General features: G+C 50.6%; 2 protein-coding genes and 1 pseudogene across 3 annotated transcripts; all 3 read left to right on the top strand.

Moving 5' to 3' along the window:
- Positions 1–1,360: 1,360 nt before the first annotated feature.
- Positions 1,361–6,115, top strand: Tmed9 (transmembrane p24 trafficking protein 9). The gene is made up of 5 exons (XM_052727589.1): positions 1,361–1,560; positions 1,716–1,816; positions 2,945–3,070; positions 3,644–3,790; positions 5,255–6,115. Exons 1-5 carry the CDS (start codon positions 1,377–1,379, stop codon positions 5,402–5,404), a joined length of 708 nt encoding a protein of 235 aa, XP_052583549.1. The 5' UTR covers positions 1,361–1,376; the 3' UTR covers positions 5,405–6,115.
- A 120-nt stretch (positions 6,116–6,235) lies between these two features.
- LOC128103319 (protein PIMREG-like) lies at positions 6,236–9,420 on the top strand (annotated as a pseudogene).
- A 112-nt stretch (positions 9,421–9,532) lies between these two features.
- B4galt7 (beta-1,4-galactosyltransferase 7) lies at positions 9,533–18,503 on the top strand. 2 transcript variants are annotated; one of them, XM_052727586.1, is made up of 6 exons: positions 9,540–9,697; positions 13,308–13,670; positions 15,770–15,995; positions 16,885–16,968; positions 17,270–17,374; positions 17,778–18,503. In XM_052727586.1, exons 1-6 carry the CDS (start codon positions 9,648–9,650, stop codon positions 17,931–17,933), a joined length of 984 nt encoding a protein of 327 aa, XP_052583546.1. In that variant the 5' UTR covers positions 9,540–9,647; the 3' UTR covers positions 17,934–18,503. The 2 variants fall into 2 exon arrangements, with proteins under 2 accessions (XP_052583547.1, XP_052583546.1); XM_052727587.1 differs by lacking the exon at positions 17,270–17,374 and having other exon boundaries at positions 9,533–9,697.
- The last annotated feature ends 561 nt before the right edge of the window (positions 18,504–19,064 follow it).

Here is a 19,064-nt window from a genome sequence, read left to right as displayed (position 1 = left end):
CTCCAACAGCCTTCCTATGGTGCCCTCTGGATCTCCTGCTCCATGGAATCTCTCCGCACTATCAATCAACTTGTGTAGTAAATTTTCCATTCACTCTTGTCTGAGCTACAATGTGGGACCTCTCTTTTTGCCTTGTGGGCTTCCCTGCTTTCCTTTTCTCCATCAATCTCAGGCCTACAGAGGGATTTGTATCCTTTATGAGCCCTACAATCATGAAGAGGTTAATTCAGTCCCAGCACTAGGGAGAGGTAGACAGATCTCTATGAGTTCAAGGCCAGCCTGGTCTACATATCAAGTTCCAAGCCAGCCAGGGTTACATGGTCAGACTTTGTCTCAAAAAGAAAAAAAAGAAAAGGAAAGAAAATATGCTACAAAGTATGAAAGTATTGCATTGGTGAGCAATAAATACAAGACATACAGAAACAAATAACAAAATGCTAGCTATAAATCCTGTTAATGGTTAAATTAAATAAGTTGTATAAACTACAATTAAAAGGTAGAAACCGGCAGAATGGCTTTTTAGAGGCATGATTTAATTATATGTTGTCCATAAGAGGTTCATTTTTAAAAAAACATTTATTTATTATGTATACAGTATTCTGTCTGCATGTATATCTGCAGGCCAGAAGAGGGTGCCAGATCTCATTACAGATGGTTGTGAGCCACCATGTGGTTGCTGGGATTGAACTCAGGATCTCTGGAAGAGCAGTCAGTGTTCTTAGCCGCCAAGTCATCTCTCCAGCCCCAAGAGGTTCGTTTTTGATACAAGGATATAAATAAATTAAAAAGATACTAATGGAAAAGTGTAGACCCTGCAGATAATAACCAAAGGAGAGTAGGATGGCTGAACACAGTGTTGCATGCCTAAATCCCAGCACTTGGGAGGCAGAGACAGGAAGAACACCTCAAATTTAAGGCCAGAGGGCTTTGCATCGTAAGTTCCAGGTTAGGCAGAGCTACACAGCAAGACCCTGTCTCAAAACAAACAAAAGTAATGAGGGATGGGAAGAGGGAGAGAGGGTGGGGAAGAGGGAGAGTTGTATTACTACTGGACGAAACAGGTTCGAATCTTTCCTCTGCTTATATTCGTTCTGCAACCTCAAAACCCTGCCTCAGTTTCATAGTATATCAAAGTGTGACAACCATTATCAGTCATCTCGCTATTTAGCAAAATCAAAGGAAAGTCTTCCTCTTTGTATACGCCAATAGGAATCCTGTAGAAACTGGCCCCAATCAGGTACTGCCGCGCGGAGGCGTGGGGTATCTAGGGACTTGTAGTCCAGGCGGTGGAACTCGCAGTCCCGGCAGGCACCGCGGTGGCCTTCGATGGGCTACGTGGCTTGGCCGCTTGCGCCTGCGCAGGCAGGTGGGGCAAGATGGCTGCCGAGCAAGGCGTGCGGGTTGTTGGGACCCCACCCGGACTCTTGCTAGGAAGAGGGATGCGGGCCTTCCTGCTGCTGTTGTGGTTTGCAGCCCGCGGAGGCGCGCTCTATTTCCACATTGGGGAGACCGAGAAGAAGTGCTTTATTGAGGAAATTCCGGACGAGACCATGGTCATCGGTGCGGGGGCGAAAGGGAGCGTTTGGGACAAGTCAGTGGTCTTGGGGCTGGGGGAAGCGAACAGTCCTGGGTAGCTGGCCTGGCCCTGTCCTGTCGGCCGCCGACTCGGCGCCGCATCGAGCTCTTCTCATCTTCCCTTTTTCGCCTGTCTCCAGGAAATTACCGGACACAGCTGTATGACAAACAGCGGGAGGAGTACCAGCCAGCCACCCCTGGGCTTGGCATGTTCGTGGAGGTGAAAGACCCCGAGGACAAGGTGAGCTGGCCCTGCGTCGAGCGAGCTCCGGGACTTCGTTAGTTTCCGTATCTGGTTGAGTGAGAAAGACGGTGATGTGCGAAGATGCCAGATTTTCATTACGAGCTTGGGCCGCGTTTGCTGGGCAGGTGGCTGTTCTCAACTTCTCAGTGACTGCTGCGTGATTCCAAGTCAGTTACTGGCCTTGAACCAGCTTGTGAAATGGAAGTTCACTTATTTTATACTAGTGATATGTGGATTAATGGTAGTGATGGATATCAAAAAGTTGGCTAATACTAAAGCTGTTGTTAAAGCCAGAATTTCATAAAACAGAGCACCTTCCAAAAAGGAGTACCTTTTCATTTTGACAAATAATGTTTTAAAAATGAAAAACAAAATAGTTTGGTTTCATCAAGGGCCTGGAGAGATGTCTCCTCGTCAGTTAAAAGCATTTGCTGTGGCCGGGCAGTGGTGGCGCACACCTATAATCCCAGCACTCGGGAGGCAGAGAGAGGCAGGTGGATCTCTGTGACTGTGAGTTCCAGGCTAGTCTGGTCTACACAGTGAGTTCCACGACAGCCAGGGATACACAGAGAAACCCTGTCTTGAAAGATAAAAAAAAAAAAAAGAGCATTTGCTGTTCTTGCACAGAACCTGAGTTCAGTTCAGTTCCTGGTACCCACGTGATGGCTCACAACCACTCATAGGCATGCACATGGAGCACATATATATGTGCAGGCAAGACACTCATACACATAAGGAAAAAAAAAAAAAACTTGCAACAAGGTGGGTGTGGTGCAGCATGTATTTAATCCCAGTCCCTGGGAGGCAGAGGCAGGCCGGCCACCTACTTCTAGGCCAGCCAGGGATACAAAATGAGATTCTGTCTCCAAAACAGCAACATGAACATCCAGCTGACACTGCTAAGAATGAATAAGGGAAGTCCTTCCTGGGAGTAATTACTTGCTAGCCTGATGTTGGATGCTTCAACCCTGCTGGCAACTGCTGCTGAGTAACTTGGGATCTTTTAGCGTTGTGACGTGGCCAAGGCTCTTCTTACTATCTTTTGTGGTACTTAGAGCCTTTATTGCCGTTTTTTTTCCAGCCTCCCTACAGCATCACTGACTGAAACTTCTCCCCTGTCTCCAGGTCATCTTGGCCCGGCAGTATGGCTCTGAGGGAAGATTCACATTTACCTCCCATACCCCTGGTGAGCACCAGATCTGTCTTCACTCAAATTCTACCAAGTTCTCTCTCTTTGCTGGAGGCATGCTGGTAAGTGAATCCATGTGGGACTAAAGGCTTTCAGCCAGGATACCTTGATCAAAGGACTGTTGGTAATGTGAGTGTGAGGGGTATTGGATTCTGTGTCTTTTAAAGCCATTGGATTTCCAGTAGACATACAGGACATAGTGGCTGATGAATTTGTATAACCACTCCTTAGAACCCTAATAGTGTATTTTAATACAATGCGTACATATGCAGCCATATACTTTATCATCTCTAGATCACTTATAATTCCTAATGCAATGTTAGTGATATATATCTATATCTCATACTGAATTGATTAGAGAACAACCAAAAAAGTCTCCATACTTGGTACAAATATATGTATTTTTTAAATCTGTGTTTTTGCTTTTTGAAGTACTTCTGATCTGCAGAAGCCACAGTTACAGAGAACAAATGGTATGAGCATTAGTCAGCTTATGAGCCCAAATGTAGCACTGAGTGGGGTCTTGGTGTGTGAGCTGAATGAAGACATGAAGGAAAGTAGAGGGATCAGCTGCCAGTCAGACATTCAGAGGCAGCAGGACTGCCTGACTCTCCTGTCTCGATTTTCATCCGCAGAGAGTTCACCTTGACATCCAAGTAGGTGAACATGCGAACGACTATGCAGAAATTGCCGCCAAAGACAAGCTGAGTGAGCTGCAGCTGAGAGTGCGGCAGCTGGTGGAGCAAGTGGAGCAGATCCAAAAGGAGCAGAACTACCAGCGGGTGAGTGAGTGGGTGGGCAGGAGCGACAGGCTTCCCAGGAGCTGCCTGCCGCCTCAGCCAAGGCACCCCAGGGCACTTACTCTGGCCAGAGTGCAGGTCTAGATCGTGAGTAGGTCTTACAGAGGCCATGTAAGTGAGTTATAGACTCTTAAGAGCCTGACATCCGGCCAGGCAGTGGTGGCGCACACCTTTAATCCCAGCACTCGGGAGACAGAGGCAGGCAGATCTCTGAGTTTGAGGCCAGCCTAGTCTACAGAGTGAGTTCCAGGACAGGTACCAAAACTACACAGAGAAACCTCGTCTCGAAAAACCAAAAAACCAAAAAAAGAAAAAAAAAAAAAAAAAAAGAGCCTGACATCACACTAAATCACATTCACAGAAGAACAGCATGGCAATTGTTTTAAAGGTTCTAAGTGCTGCCAGAACCCAGAGCCTCTAAATTTGTGACTAGGGACCGGACAGGTACCATGAATGAATGTTTCCTTAAGGAGTTGTAGAACAGTGACCCATCTAAACAGGGAAAATTGTAGAGTGTCTTCCAGGGCCTTCTTGCAGAAAATGCAAACCTGAGTTTTTAGCATCCCCACCCCACACCAATAAGAGCTAAAGGTCCAGGGATTTTTTTGTTTGTTTGTTTTGATTGTTGATTTTTCCAGACAAAGTTTCTCTGTGTAGCTCTTCTGGAACTCGATCTATAGATCAGGCTGGCCTCGAACTCAGAGAGCCTCCTGCCTCTGCCTCCAAAGTACTGGGACTAATGGCGAAGATCCAGGTTTTTATGTGAAGTTTTCCTAAGTTTTAAGTGGTGACAGGCATGGTGGCACATACCTTTAATCTAAGCATTCCAGAGGCAGAGACTGGGGGGTCTATGGGAGTTCGAGGCCAGCCTGATCTATATAGCAAGTTCCAGGTCAGCCAGGGATGCATAGTGAGATCACATCTTAAGAAGGAAAACAAATAAATAAAAGCAAAAAACCTACTGTGGGGTTTGGGGGTTTAGCTCAGTGGTAGAACGCTTGCCTAGCAAGCACAAGGCCCTGGGTTCAGTCCTAACCTCTGGGGGAAAAAAAAACCTACTGTGTGAACCAAACAAAACGTATCCAGCCCACCACTTTGCAGTCTGAATATATGACACAGATGATCTTGAAGGAGCAGCTTAAGAGACCTGAATGGAAGTCCACACTAAGCACTCCAGGACACCTCTGTCCCTTGGGGTTGTCACCATGCCCTTACTTCTTCTCTAGGTATCAGGAAGGGTCAAGTGAGGACCTGACAGATGCACAGACAGACTTAGGAGAAATGCATTAGTCTGCTGGCAGTCACCTGACTGTTGATGATGAAGGCAGTTCCCAGGCATCTGGCTGGAATGTAGGCAGAGATGGTGGCCCTGGGTCATCCTTGCAAGCTGGGAACGCAGTGGTTCTAGCAGTCCTGGACTGAGACTTGCCATTCATTTCCCCACAGTGGCGGGAGGAGCGCTTCCGACAAACCAGTGAGAGCACCAACCAGCGAGTGTTGTGGTGGTCCATCCTGCAAACGCTCATCCTTGTGGCCATTGGTGTCTGGCAGATGCGACACCTCAAGAGTTTTTTTGAAGCCAAGAAGTTGGTGTAGCTGTCCCAAGCCTCACAGGCAATTTTCTTCCAGGCTATGGGAAAAGGACCTCCTGGAGCTGGTTCCTCTCTGGGAGGAGGACTGGTTTTCAGCCATAGATGTTCTGAAGGGGAAAGGGACTGCAAGCATGCCCTCACTCCTCAGGCTCAAGCTGAGGGCAGCAACTTGGCTAACTAATGCTGAGTGGGTGGTGGGACAAGCCCTTCCCACCTCCACCTCTGGACCTTTTGCAGTAATCACTCAGGAGCTGGTGATGCCCTTGGTGTCTTAGATTCTCAGTGTTACTGATCAGGGATGTGGGCTGCTGTCTGGGGTAGGTTTCGGGAGGGAAGTGGGTGGGCCAGCAAGCTGGTTTTCTTTCTGTCTTCCTTTGTTAACACGGGATTTTGAGCAGGTCAGGGTATATCAGTGACTCCTTGTTATTCCAGGAACCTTGCTTTTCTTGCCTTTGGCTTAGAACCAGCCTACTGATCTAGGTGTATGTGTGTCAATTTAAGGGTGGGGTGGAGGGGATGCAGTGCAGGAAAGGGGCCCAGAGGTTGGCTTGAGTTTCTTATAGTTGTCCTTTCTGGGGCTTGAGCAACTGGTAACAGGCAAAGCAGAGACTTTGGTGCTGGTTGGAGACAGAGCCTGCAGTCTTAGTTACTGAGTTTATTTTCAGTGAGTTTGGGTTTGTTACATTGGTTTCCCAATTAAAAAAAAGAAAGACTTGTCCTGTGTACAGTTAACTCTCAGCAGGTGTGACAATACATGGACTTGCCGGGTGGTGGTGGTGCATGCCTTTTGAATTCAAGGCCCGCCTCGTCTACAGAGTGAGATCCAGAACAGCCAGGACTACACCGAGAAATCCTGTCTTGAAAAACCAGAAATTTAAAAAATTAAAATAAATAAATAGAGATAAGAGAGAGAAGAACCTCTTCCAGTGGGCACAGGGCTTCACATTCCAGGATCAGTCTCCATCATGTGAACATCATGCTCTCCATCCTTTGCATGTTTTCTTGTAGCAGGCATATGGTAATGGGTTTGTCAAAACCAGTAACAAATTGTAGGGTTGCTGGTGTTTTTATGAATTTTTGAAAGGAAGACCTGGGTGTAAAGCGCATTCTTACCATAATATCAAGGACACTCAATATCAACATGACGTATAATTGAATGCTGTAATATAAAATGAGTTAATTTTGGCTGGGTGGTGGTGGCTCATGCCTTTAATCCCAGAACTCGGGAGGCAGAGCCAAGCGGATCTCTGTGAGTTCGAGGCCAGCCTGTGCCACCAAGTGAGTTCCAGGAAAGACGCAAAGCTACACAGAGAAACCCTGTCTCGAAAAACCAAAAAAAAAAAAAAGTTAATTTGGGTTTTTATGTAAAATTTAGTTGAGATACTGGAATCTAACACTAGAGGGACAGGTCACATGGTCCCCCATCACTGTCATCAGGTCCTACCTAACTGGTCTCCGCAGAAAGTCAGCCCTACCTTTGGTCTGCCACATCAAGAGCTGACTTGCTAACAGGGTGGGTGAGGGTTGTGTTGTGTCAGGGTGTAAGAGGGGAAAGAGAGAGTTAAAACAGTTAAGTTCTCACCAGTAGTGGAGCTCTCTCTTGAAGCAGTGTGGAGATCGCAGATTGTGGGTGAAAAGGATTATGCAAAGCACCTGATTGGCCTGTACCTCGGTTCTCTCATCTTCACAACGGAAAGAATGCCTGTTCATAGGACTGAATAAAAGAACAGTAGGAAAAATCTGCTGTGGTGGGTGAAGAGCGGGTGTCGATCTTCAGGTCTCAGGATCTAGCGGGCAGAGGAGACTGGACCAAGCACATGGCGTCTCAGTGGCAGGACATGATGGCCTCCATGCACAGATGATCACTCCTAAAGGAGAAACATCTAGAGAAGGCGGTGACGCCGTCTGCTGAGGGGCATCTGGAGACGGGTCCCCTGGGCTCCTTATGCAGACGGTTCCAAAGGAGGCTGCCACTGAGAGCCGTCAGCCTCAACCTCGGGACTGGCCCCTCTTGGAAACCCCTGGAAACCCCAGAGCCAGAGCAGCAGCATCTTCAGGCTTCAGCTCGCTCAGCCAAAAGTGCTATGTCTCAGAGAATCCAGGAGTCCTGCCAAAGCGGCACCAGGTGGCTGAACACAGGTGAAAGTGAGGAAAAAATGAGTCCAGAAGGACAGAGGGTCCTCACCACCCAGTCTGAGCCAGAACACTCGGCTATACAGGGCCAACTGGGATGCCAGGTCCACATGCCCATCGACGTCAGCGGCTAAGGAGGGAGGCTGCCCTCCGGAGCCCCTGTTCCTCCACAGAACCTCTCTGCTCTCCCAGTGAGTCTGACAGTGACCTAGAGCCTGTGGGGGCTGGAATCCAGCATCTCCAGAAGCTGCCACAAAAACTGGACAAAGCCATCAAGGCCGAAGAGAGTGGTGACATGACTGTCTCCCTTATTCGTGAATGAGGACAGCAGACTTCCTACAGGAAACAGGCCCTGTCCAGCCACCAAGCCATCAGGATGTCCGTGCCACCCACCCCATGAACTTCCAGAGGAGGCACTGGGCTCATCAGCATCCCCAGGACACTGCTAACAAGGACTTGACTAACGGGATCCAGAACACTTCTATTTCAGTTATATCTGGGCCCATTGATAACCACTGGCCACAGCTCAGGAGTAATTTAGGAAGACCTTGAAGAGGTGATGGGAACTGCCCATGCTCTCCAGGACTCATACAGCACCTTGTTCTCCAGCCTCACAGAGGCTCATCCATATTAGGAATGTAATTGAGATGCTAGACAGTTCTGAACCTTGTAACTAGGACCAAGGCCCTGCAGGAGTCATCCCATGAAACCACCCCCTTTATTCCCAGTGCAGAGATTCTTGGGGGCCACTTTTACCCCTGATCCCACAGGGACCCATAGGAAGAAAGGAGATATTTGTATATTGTGCAAGCCTGAGCTCTTGGGGCCTACTTATCAGCTCAGTGTGGGGAACTGGGATGTGCAGGGAGGGGAACACTGCTCAAGACCAGTTTCTTTTTTTAAAGATTTATTTTTTATGTACACAGTGTTCTGCCTACATGCATGTTTGCAGGTCAGAAGAGGGCACCAGATCTCATTACGGATGGTTGTGAACCTCCATGTGGTTGCTGGGAATTGAACTCAGGACCTCTGGAAGAACAGCCAGTGCTCTTAACCGCTGAGCCATCTCTCCAGCCCCTCAAGACCAGTTTCTGCTCTTTGTAAATTATTTAGGAAATCTACTATGTCATTTTATTAGATACTGGTATGTCAGTTTCTAGATCACATTGCTTTTTCATAATTAAAAACTCGCTTTTGACAAAAAAGAAAAGAGTACAGTAGTAAAGAATTTAGAATAATGATTGCCACAGAGTAGGACTTAATAGATATTAGGTATTTATTAGAATATTAAATTTTTCCTGAAAGAAGAGCAGAGGTCAAGTCCAGTAACTGCCTCTTTCTTTCGTGGGGAGGAGGGGGAGCTGGCAATGGATAAGGGAGTGGATAAATGCACACAAAGACTGAGCAGATAGGGAGCTTGGTCTCCTCGTCAGTGCTTCACTTCTCTTTAAATACTGGACGACAGCATTTATATAGTGGTGACTGTGCCAAGCATTGCACCAAGTCAGTTTACAGTTTCTTCAATGACCATACCGAATAGGAACAATTTATATACCCAAGTGGTGAAACAGTCACAGAAAAGTTGACTTGCCTCAGAACATACTTGAATTGTCGGAGCAGGGTTTGAATCGCAATCAGTGTTCAGAGCTCAGCTCCTGTTATTTGGTGAGTCTACCGAACCCAGCCCTGAATCCTGAACTGGCTATTGTGCTCCAAGTTTACATGCTTATTCTGCTGGGCTGACCATGCTGTGATGCTGCCAGCCTTCACTGGGGAAAATGAGGAAGAGGCACCTTATCCCAGAAGTGCTGTTCTGGAGTGCACGTCTAGTCCCAGCTATGCTCAGCTGGTTTGGAGGCCTTTGACCTGGGTGAGGGAAGGAACTGCCTTTTTTTTGTGTGTGACAGCCAGCGGGTCCCGCCGCCGGGAGAGGGTTTCTCCGGGCAACAGAACCTTCCAGCGGCGGCGCTGGGGTGCAGCCGGCCCGGCCGGAGGGACGGACCCGGCGGACCGGGGGGCGGGGCGGAGGCGGAGGCGGAGACGCCGCGTAGGCCGGGCAGGCCTGGCGGCCGGGCTGGGAGCTAGAGCTCCATGTCCAGCTGTGTCTCCCCACGATGTTGCCGTCCCGGAGGAAAGCGGCGCAGCTGCCCTGGGAGGAAGGCAGGTGAGCGGCGGCGACCAGCCGGAGCCGCGTCCTCTCGGGTGCCATTATTTTCCTTAACGCCGGCAGAATCTAGGGGCCTGACGCCGTCGCGTCTGCATTTCTGGGGGTCACCCTAAGGGTCTGTGGTTTTGGGGGAGGGAGCCATTGGCATTGGCTGCATGGCTCTCTTTTTCTACCAGCTTCCATTGCGCATATGTCTCTCTCGGGCTCTGTGTCGCGGTCACGGTCTCTGTGTCTTCTCTGCATTAATCTCTCTTTGTGTTTGTTCCTCTATTTAGTCCCTTTCTCCCATGTGTCTTTTGTGTGTGTCTTTTTTCCTCACTGGTTCATCTGTTTTCCTGCGGGACACTGATTCCGTTCACTTCTTACAGAGGATCCTCTCTATGCTGTGGCACTGAGGGTCTGTATTTTTTTTCTGTCTGCCTCATCACATCCATGTGACTTCAGATCCTACCCCTTTCTTTCATACTTCTTCATACTTTGCAGTTGGCCCGGAAGATCACACCAGACAGAAGCTTTCTATGTTCTCTGCCTGGTTGGATAGCCATTGCCTGGCTTACACTAGACACACCCATGAGTTCATTTCCTGTGCTGTTGTACTTGCATGGGTCCAGCCTCGAGTGTTAGGTGTGAGTCTGGCCCGACCTGAATTTAAGATATTTCTCACTGAAGCAGAATTGGGAGGTGATTTCTCTGCCTAGATTTATAGGGACAATATACTTCAGACTTGAAATATGCTCCTCTCTCTCATCCTTCTTCCCCCAAACACACTTTAGTGGATATTCACTTAATGAGTGACATGTTTAGTAAGACTCGAGTTTAGTGGGCACAATTTTTTTTTTTTAAGATTTGGTGTTAAAATGTAATAGTAATATAATAGAAACATGGTGAATGGTGGCCAGAAACAGACCAGTTAATTTTTCTGACCTCAGTTTTCCATCTCTGAAATGAGCAATCATATTATCTACTTGGAAGGGTTCTTTGAGGATTAATGAAGATGATATTTGAAGTAGAGGAGAATTTCCATATTCTGATCTGTTTCTTTTATTGTGTTCTCAGAAAAACAGATGGATGTCCATTCTGTGCTTCTGATAAAGTGGCAAAGACCCACGCAGCAAATATAAAGCACTGCAGTAACTGTGTGCTAGCTATAGAACAAGCGTGCTTGGAGTTGAAGCACCTCTAATTAGCCCTAGGTGTTGACTGATACAGGAAACCAACCCTTTTTTAAAATGCCCCTCAGATCATGGGTGTGGGAACACCTGGGACTGCAGTTCTGGAGACTGCCACCAGGTGGCACCAACAATATCTGTTCTCAATGTCCACTATCAGCTTTATTGATAGAATTGGGACCCTCAGTGGTTTTGGCCTTTAGAGCAAAGAATGAGAGTGCCCTTGGGCACTACAATCCTCGAAGAAAGGGCAAGTTAAATTGAAGAAACATCATAAGAAAGTGCATGGACTGTTCAATCCATGCCATACTCTTGGATAATGGTCATTGCTTATTCCCCCCAAAGGAGGTCTATTACCCATTGTTCATCGTCTAAGTCTTCACCCCGCTCCCAGAAAGAGCCCAGAGTGCAAGAAAGAATCTGTAAAGGTTCCAGGCTTGTCAGACCACTTGCAGGTCTGGGCTCTACTGCTCCACAGTGGAAACCATCACCACAAGATGATGGGGGGTAAGTCAGAAAGTCGGGGAGGGCGGTCCTGCTGGGCAACCTAGCAGCTGCATGTGGGACCTGGGCCTGGCTTCAGGGCTGCTGGCTTCCAGATTTGCAGTCGTGTCTTTTGAAAGGTAGGCTTAGATGTGGCTCCAGCGTATGACTTAAAGCATGCTTGGACTGCTTCCACCCTTCCTGTACTCAGTTGGCAAGCTCTCTGGCTGTCTGACTGGGCCTGAGGCCATAGAAAAGAATATGACATGTTCTGAAAGTAGGATCATGCAGCTCATCACACATAGGTGATGTAAAGAGGGAAGTGCCAGGTACCCTGGGAACACAAAGCAGGGAACTTGGTGGGGGCAGTGATGGCCATGACATGGATCTTGGGCCTTGAAAGATTGGTAGGAAACTGCTAAGCAGTTAAAATAAGGAGGTGTCAAGTAGGAGAAACGTGGGGTGAGGGCTGGAGCAGGAAGGAATGTGGCAAGTGGAAAGGTCTCCTGTTACTCAGGATGAGAGTGAATGCTTGTTAGAAAGTGGAGATTTGACAAAACTACAGCACCTTGTCAGAGGATTCTTACTGCCAGACCAAGGGCTTTGGCTTTGATATTGTAAGCCAAGGCAGAGCAGCTGTAAGATTGAAAGTGAAGAGCAGGGTGAGGACCATTAGTCAAGACTATCGCAGGAGAACTTAGGAGGTAGTGTCTACAAGACCTGATAACCGGCCGGGAGGTGGTGGCACACACTTTTAATACCAGCACTCGGGAGGCAGAAACAGGAGGATCTCTTCAGAGTTTGAGGCCAGCCTGGTCTGCAGAGCGAGTTCTAGGACAGCCAGGGCTGCACAGAGAGACTGTGTCTCATAAAAACCAGTTCCTGACTCTTAGAGGCTAATGTGGATTTCTTCCCTGATCGCTTGGGCAGGGAGGCAGGAGCGACTGTAGAGGAAGCTTCCTTCTTAGGGTTCTCAGATCCTTTCCTGGTATCAGGAACTTTGAGAGGAGGGCAAAGGTGAAGTTCACTGTTTCTTTTTTGCCTCTTCGTTTCCTCTGTTTTTGAGACAGTGTCACCATGTAACCCAGTTTGACCTTGGGTGGAAATCCATCTACCGTGGCCACCATGCACGGCTTTCCATACGTTCTTTTGTCATTGTTAACTGAAGGGTGGTTTCCCCGAGTCCCCCAGCGTCTGAGATAGCCAGCTGTTTGTCCAGTTTCTTTCATTTGGATGCAGATGCTGAGCCCAGCCCTGTCCCTTCACCTTCCTTTAGCTCCTGTCCTATGGGCTACCCAGTAATCTGCACTCTCCCTCTGGACCTCACATTGGGCAGTTTTGAGCTTCTTTGAGCTTCCTAGACTAGATACTGGCCATTTTGCCTGGGTTTATGTCAGTACACACCCCTTCTTGGGGAGCGTTCTGGGCACCCTAACAGCACGACAAAATAACATTTCTGCTGGGTGAATTTTCTGGGGAGTGAGTTTGGAGTTTGGAAATCAGTGGGTTATATCTTTCTAAACTGGAACTCCTGCCATTGGCTAAGGACTTCAAAACACTGTCCTAGGGAGAAATAAATACGACACAATGAGCCTCTCCCTTTTCCCTGAGCACTCTTACCAGGAGCCCCTCAGAATGTGAGAAATCACTGAAGAACTGGGGCAGCCCTGTCAGCTGTGAGCGGTCTAAGAGTGTCCCGGGGGTAGCACAGGCTGGGCCTACAGAGGTGAATGGGCTGAGAGTGTCCCGGGGGTAGCACAGGCTGGGCCTACAGAGGTGAATGGGCTGATCATATATGGTAGTAGCATGAGCAACATTAAACATTGCTTCTGCACTAATCCCTAGGTATTTAGAGGTGGCCAATAGTCATCTGAGCCTGGAGGACGAGGCCAGAGAAAGGGTCTTGAAAGGATCTCAGCTGCCCTGCTCTCCTGACCTCCCTGCTCTTATCCCAGGGCCAGGTTGCTTCCTGGAGGCCTCCGCCGGAAGTGCTCCGTCTTCCACCTCTTCATCGCCTTCCTCCTGCTGGTCGTCTTCTCCCTGCTCTGGCTGCAGCTCAGCTGCTCTGGAGACATGGCCCAGGTGACCAGGGCACAAGGGCAGGAGACTGCGGGCCCACCTCGGGCTTGCCCTCCAGAGCCGCCCCCTGAGCACTGGGAAGAAGATGCATCATGGGGACCTCACCGCTTGGCAGTGCTGGTGCCCTTCCGGGAACGCTTTGAGGAGCTCCTGGTCTTTGTGCCCCACATGCACCGCTTCCTAAGCAGGAAAAAGATCCCACACCACATCTATGTGCTCAACCAGGTGGATCATTTCAGGTGAGGACCAGCTCCTGAGCCAGCAGCACCGTTCCAGTGCCTCTCCTTGCCCGTGGCTCTTAGCGCTTGTTCCTGTTGCTCAGTGGGCTTGGGCCTGAGCAGGGCTACTGGGAGGAAGGGCCAGATGGTGGGAGGGATAGGCCCCTCCCACTGGATATAGTGGGAGCCTTTGGAGTGGGCCCGGATCTAATGTCTACTCTAGAAAGATCATTGTATGTGGGATAAATTGTATACGGACGTGAGAAGAAGCAGTGATACAAGGTCACTGGAGGGGCACTTTCCTCCTCCCTGCCATCTCCACTCACCTCCCGGCAGTGACTGTCCCAGCCCTCCCTGGGACTGTCTCCCACTGTGGTCTTGGATTCCTCTCCCTCTCTGCTACTCAAGGTCAGTGCTGTGACCCTGGGGCCTCTTCTGCATACTCTGCTTTTCCTCTTCTGGGGATTCCCGTCAGCACGCACATAGATGCACAGAGACAACACACCTCAGAAAGAAAGGAGTGGGGAGGTGAGGAGCTTGCCGCCAGGCCTGGTGAATCCACATGGTGGAAGGAGAAGTCTGACTCTCACAAGCTGTCCTTTGACCTCACCATTCTGTGACTTCCATACACACTCAGTGTTTTAAAAGGACGGAGCCAGGAAAGGCAGTACACTCCTTTAATCCCAGCATTGGGGAGTCAGAGGCTGGTGGGTCTCTGGGAGTTTAAAGCCAGCTACGTATCAAGTTCCAGGACAGCCAGGGCTGCATAGTGAGACCCTGTCTTTAAAAAAAAAAAGTGTGAGAGAGAAACAGAAGATAAGAAAAAGAAGGGAAAAAGACTTCTCTGTCAGATACCCCCACTGCTGTCACCCTACTTCTTTATTCCTTCCTTCAAGACTCACTCACTCTCTCTCTCTCTCTCTCTCTCTCTCTCTCTCTCTCTCTCTCTCCTCCCTCCCTCCTCTCCCTCTCAAGACAGGGTTTCTCTATAGCCCTGGCTGTCCTGAAAAATTCGCTCTGTAGACCAGGCTGGCCTCAAACTCCGAGATCCACCTTCTGAGTGCTGGGATTATCTTCGAGACTCTTTCAACAGACATCTCTTATGATCTGCAACAGCCCTCACTGAGGTCACCGGTGACCATAATCCCAGGCTGTCATCCTCCTGCATCAGTGGCTTCTCTAAAGCAGATCTTTTTCCTTCTGATGCCTCTGCTTAACTTCTGGTTTTCTCCATCTCAGTGGCCAACCCCGCTCATCTCATTTCCCTTCACCCTGTCTCTGTTCTCAGCACTCCCTCTCCTCAGTTGCAGACTCCCCGTGGACAATCCCATCCCTTCTCATCTCCTGGTATTAAATGATGGGGAACTCCCTAGTCTGAGCTCCAGGTCTGCATATGCAGCCTCCCTCGTGATGCCTCCATCTGGTGGTCCCAACAGGATCGTAGCTGAGTTTATGATTGCTACTCCCTCAGACCTGCTTTCTTTCCCTCTTCCTCATTTCAGGAAGAGGAAGCTACATAGTTCTAGTTATGCAAGCCAAAAAAGCTCTTTGTTTGTCACAGCATCCAGACCATCAGCAAATCACATCTGGAGTCTGCCCAGTTCTCACAGTTCCTTCTGCTGCCCACCATCACCTCTTGCCTCTCAGTGTCTACCCCTTCCCCTAGTCTCTTCTCAGTGTCCTCCTGGTGTCTGCTCTTGGTGGCCTTGGCAGTTACTCTCCTCTGTGTGGGGCCCCGGTTCCAGCTTCCATATGATCAGGCCTTCGAGTTCCAGCTTGAAGTGCCGTCCTGGCTGTCCCGACAGCTGTGTAGGAGAACAGCTGCCCACCTCCCCCGCCAGTGTCCTTCTTCCCTGTCTGACTCTGACTTGCTCCTTCCTGTTGGAAGGTCCTGGAGAACAGGATTTGGTTCTCCGTGCTCTTTCTTCCAGAGTGGTTTTGAACAGTTTGGCATGTAGTAAGTGCTCCATAAACACTTGTGCAGCAGGCAGAGTGACAGCAGGGGACAGTGACGACAGGGTTGGGTGGCGGCATGGAAGAAGTTCTCCTGCACAGCTAGGCTAGAGCGAGGTTGGTGAACAAGCTCGCCTCCTCTCCCTAGCATCATTTTTCTCGCGCAGGTTCAATCGGGCAGCACTCATCAATGTGGGCTTCCTGGAGAGCAGCAACAGCACAGACTACATTGCCATGCATGACGTGGACCTGCTCCCTCTAAATGAGGAGCTGGACTATGGCTTCCCAGAGGCTGGGCCCTTCCATGTGGCCTCCCCAGAGCTCCACCCTCTCTACCACTACAAGACCTATGTAGGCGGCATTCTGCTGCTCTCCAAGCAGCACTACCAGCTGGTGAGGTCCAGCCCTACCTGCTCTACTCACTGAAATGCTGGGGATCTTTCCCGCCATGGGCCTAGGCAGTTGTTGGGGGGGAGTGCAGCCTTCCTGGGGCCCAGCAGATGGAGTCTTGCCTGAGCTTGACAGGGGACTCAGCAGCAGCCGGAGACATAAGACAGGACCAGGAATGAGCACATTAGCCAGGGAGAGCTCTGCTGTGACCACAGAAGCCCCCGTGCCAGCTGGCCACAGAGAGCTAGGATGTGATGGCTGCAGAACCTCCCTCTCAGCGTTGTCTCCAGGCCCTCCCTCCTCATGTGAGAAGGCTGCATAGCCGCCCTTAAAACACGGCCTGGCTGGTGGGAGGTGGAGCCCCTCCCCTCCCCTCCCCAGAATCTGGACAGGAGTCCCAGACTAAAGCACACCGGCTCTTGATGGGACCCAGGGACACAGAGGGGTGAGGAGATGGGAGTGACTGTTCTCTGTCCTCCATGACTATCGCCCCTGAGCAAATGCTCATCACAGTTGTCCCTCAAACACAGGAAAAGACCTGGGCACAGCCGTCTCGGGAGAACTGGTATGAGAGGAAGGCAAAAGCTATGGAGGTTGGCAGTTTTGCCCCCTGAAGGGAGCCGACACTCGAGACACTTATCACACACAAGTTCAAGGCCCTGTTAGAAGTGGGGAGGGCCTAAGATGTGCTGACCCTTTCCTTCCCCCCCCACATCCCCACTGCAGAGTGAAGGGACCTGCCAGCACCCTGTGTCACTCAGAGCAGTCAGGGCAGGAAGAAGACAGGGGAGCCTGGCTGGCTGGGCTCAGACTTGGCTCTCCCGAGCAGTAAGAGACTAAAGTGCACCCTGGGAGGAGGGCATGTGACAGACACTGCCTGTCTTTGTGTCAGTGCAACGGGATGTCCAACCGCTTCTGGGGCTGGGGCCGCGAGGACGATGAGTTCTACCGGCGCATCAAGGGAGCTGGCCTCCAGGTAAGGCTCCCCCCCCCCCCCCCCCCCCCCCCCGCGGCTCTGCCTGGCCCCCGGCTCTGCCTGGCCCTGGGCTACGTGGCTGTCCTGGGGGGCTGTCTGGAGGGTCCCTTCACTTGCTGCATCTTAGGGTCTGCAGCTGGTCTCCCTGGTTCTGATCCCTGCGTTCACCCTGACTTGCAGGGCTCTCTGTAGAATCTCCTGTCTTGCAGGATGGCAGCCAGTGGGATCCCAGAGGAGTTAGTGGTAAGGGCCAGGGTGACCAGAGAGGCAGCCTGACCCCTACTTCCTTTGTTTTCCTTAGCTTTTCCGCCCCTCAGGAATCACAACTGGGTACCAGACATTTCGCCACTTGCATGACCCAGCCTGGCGGAAGAGGGACCAGAAACGCATTGCAGCTCAAAAACAGGTGCTGGCTAGTTTCCGCAGTGGTGAGGGATAGGTCGGAACCAACAGGCCTTACCATTTCACCAGTGGTGCCCAGATGGTGCCATCCTCTCATTGTTGGGTCAGGTCAGTTGATGGGCATTCTCCATGGGCACCTTGCCCTGCTTGGTGGCTGCTGTGTGCTTCTGGGCACTGTGGATCAGCCCAGACCTGACCCATGGAGGCTGGGGTGGGAAGGCCTAACTGAAGGTGCCGGAATCCCTTTCTTGGAGGTGTATTTGCCCCACAGAAGAGTGGATTTTCCTTACTGACGGGGTGCAGGCTTGGCAAGAGGGCAGCTTTGGGCGCTCCTCTTTCAGTGGAGATGGGCGAGCAGCTGGCACCATGAAGTGTGAGTTCATGTTCTTTCCTCCTCTTCTTCCCAGGAACAATTCAAGGTGGACCGGGAGGGAGGCCTGAGCACTGTGAAGTACCAGGTGGACTCCCGCACAGTGCTGTCTGTAGGAGGGGCCCCCTGCACTGTTCTCAATATCGTGCTGGACTGTGACACGGCAGCTACCCCGTGGTGCATATTTGGCTGAGTTGGCTGAACAGTATGGAAGCCTGTTATTCCAGACCTCAGTGCTGCTCAAGCTCAGGAAACCTCAGGCCTGAGGCCCAGCTCAGGACGCAGAGTGGCCTGAAGGAAGAGCCAGCCAGCTCTGTATCTGCGGCAACCTGGCCCCAGCCAGGCTCAAGACCGGACACAGGCAGTTCCTGGGATGCTGCTGGAAAATTGCCAGAGAGAGTCTGGAGGTGGGCTCTTGACTGGGATTCTCCACCCTGCCTTCCCGCTTACCCTGCTCTGCCTGCCCGCCCACACTGAGGCCCGAGGCAAAGGAAAGATGGGCTTGGACAGCCTCCGCGCCTTCTGCTCCTTTGGAAGAAGAGCCTCATGCAAAGATGTAGTCAGAAGCTGCCATGGCCAGTGTGTATGGCAGTCGCTATTAGGAGGCTTAGAACTTCAGAAGGCTGAACATGAGCCCCAAGGGAGCGAAGGACCGGCTAATACTAGCTGTAGCTGGTTGTTACCATGAAGTACTGGTGTCGGGGTGGGGTGCTTGGGTCACCAGGTCTCACTTTTCAAAAGAAACTAGAATGCTGGATCCTCATGCAGAATTTTCTGATTTTTAAACAGTAACAGCTGACTAAAACTTTAATAAGTGATGGAGGCCAAACGAAGTGTGGTGGATCACTGGTTTGCCACCTTTGGTTGACAAGGGGGTGGGTGCCGAAGACCATGATTCTCAGGTATACACTGGCAGGGAATTGATGGGGTAGGGCTGAAGGTGGCAGGTGCAGGTGGGAGGAAAAGTGGAAGATCCCTACACTCTGGCCTCCTGGGCTCATGAGCTCCCTTGGTCCCCTGGGAGGCCTCAAGCCACTTCTGGCTTTGTCTGGTTATGCTCTGTCTCTGGGGTGCCACTCCATCCTGCCGTACTAGGAAGTAAGGTAACTGGAGAAACAGAAGCACAGGACCCGACGGGGCGGGGCGGGGCGGGGTGTGTGTGTGTGTGTGTGTGTACAAGACAGCTGAGGTGGGAAGAACCTGAGGAGAAACTGCGGAGTCCCTAGAGTCTTCTCATGGCTGGAGGGGAGGTTTCCGGCTGGAATGAAGGTTGTCTGCTTAAGTAGAGTGTGGGATTGGGGAGTGATGTGGGAGGAAGCCTCGT

Source organism: Peromyscus californicus, unplaced genomic scaffold, assembly GCF_007827085.1.
Source record: "Peromyscus californicus insignis strain IS unplaced genomic scaffold, ASM782708v3 Scaffold_8__1_contigs__length_139910024, whole genome shotgun sequence".
Lineage (NCBI taxonomy): Eukaryota > Metazoa > Chordata > Mammalia > Rodentia > Cricetidae > Peromyscus > Peromyscus californicus.
Note: the sequence above shows the minus strand (reverse complement) of the source record. Positions and strands in the feature narration are given on the sequence as shown.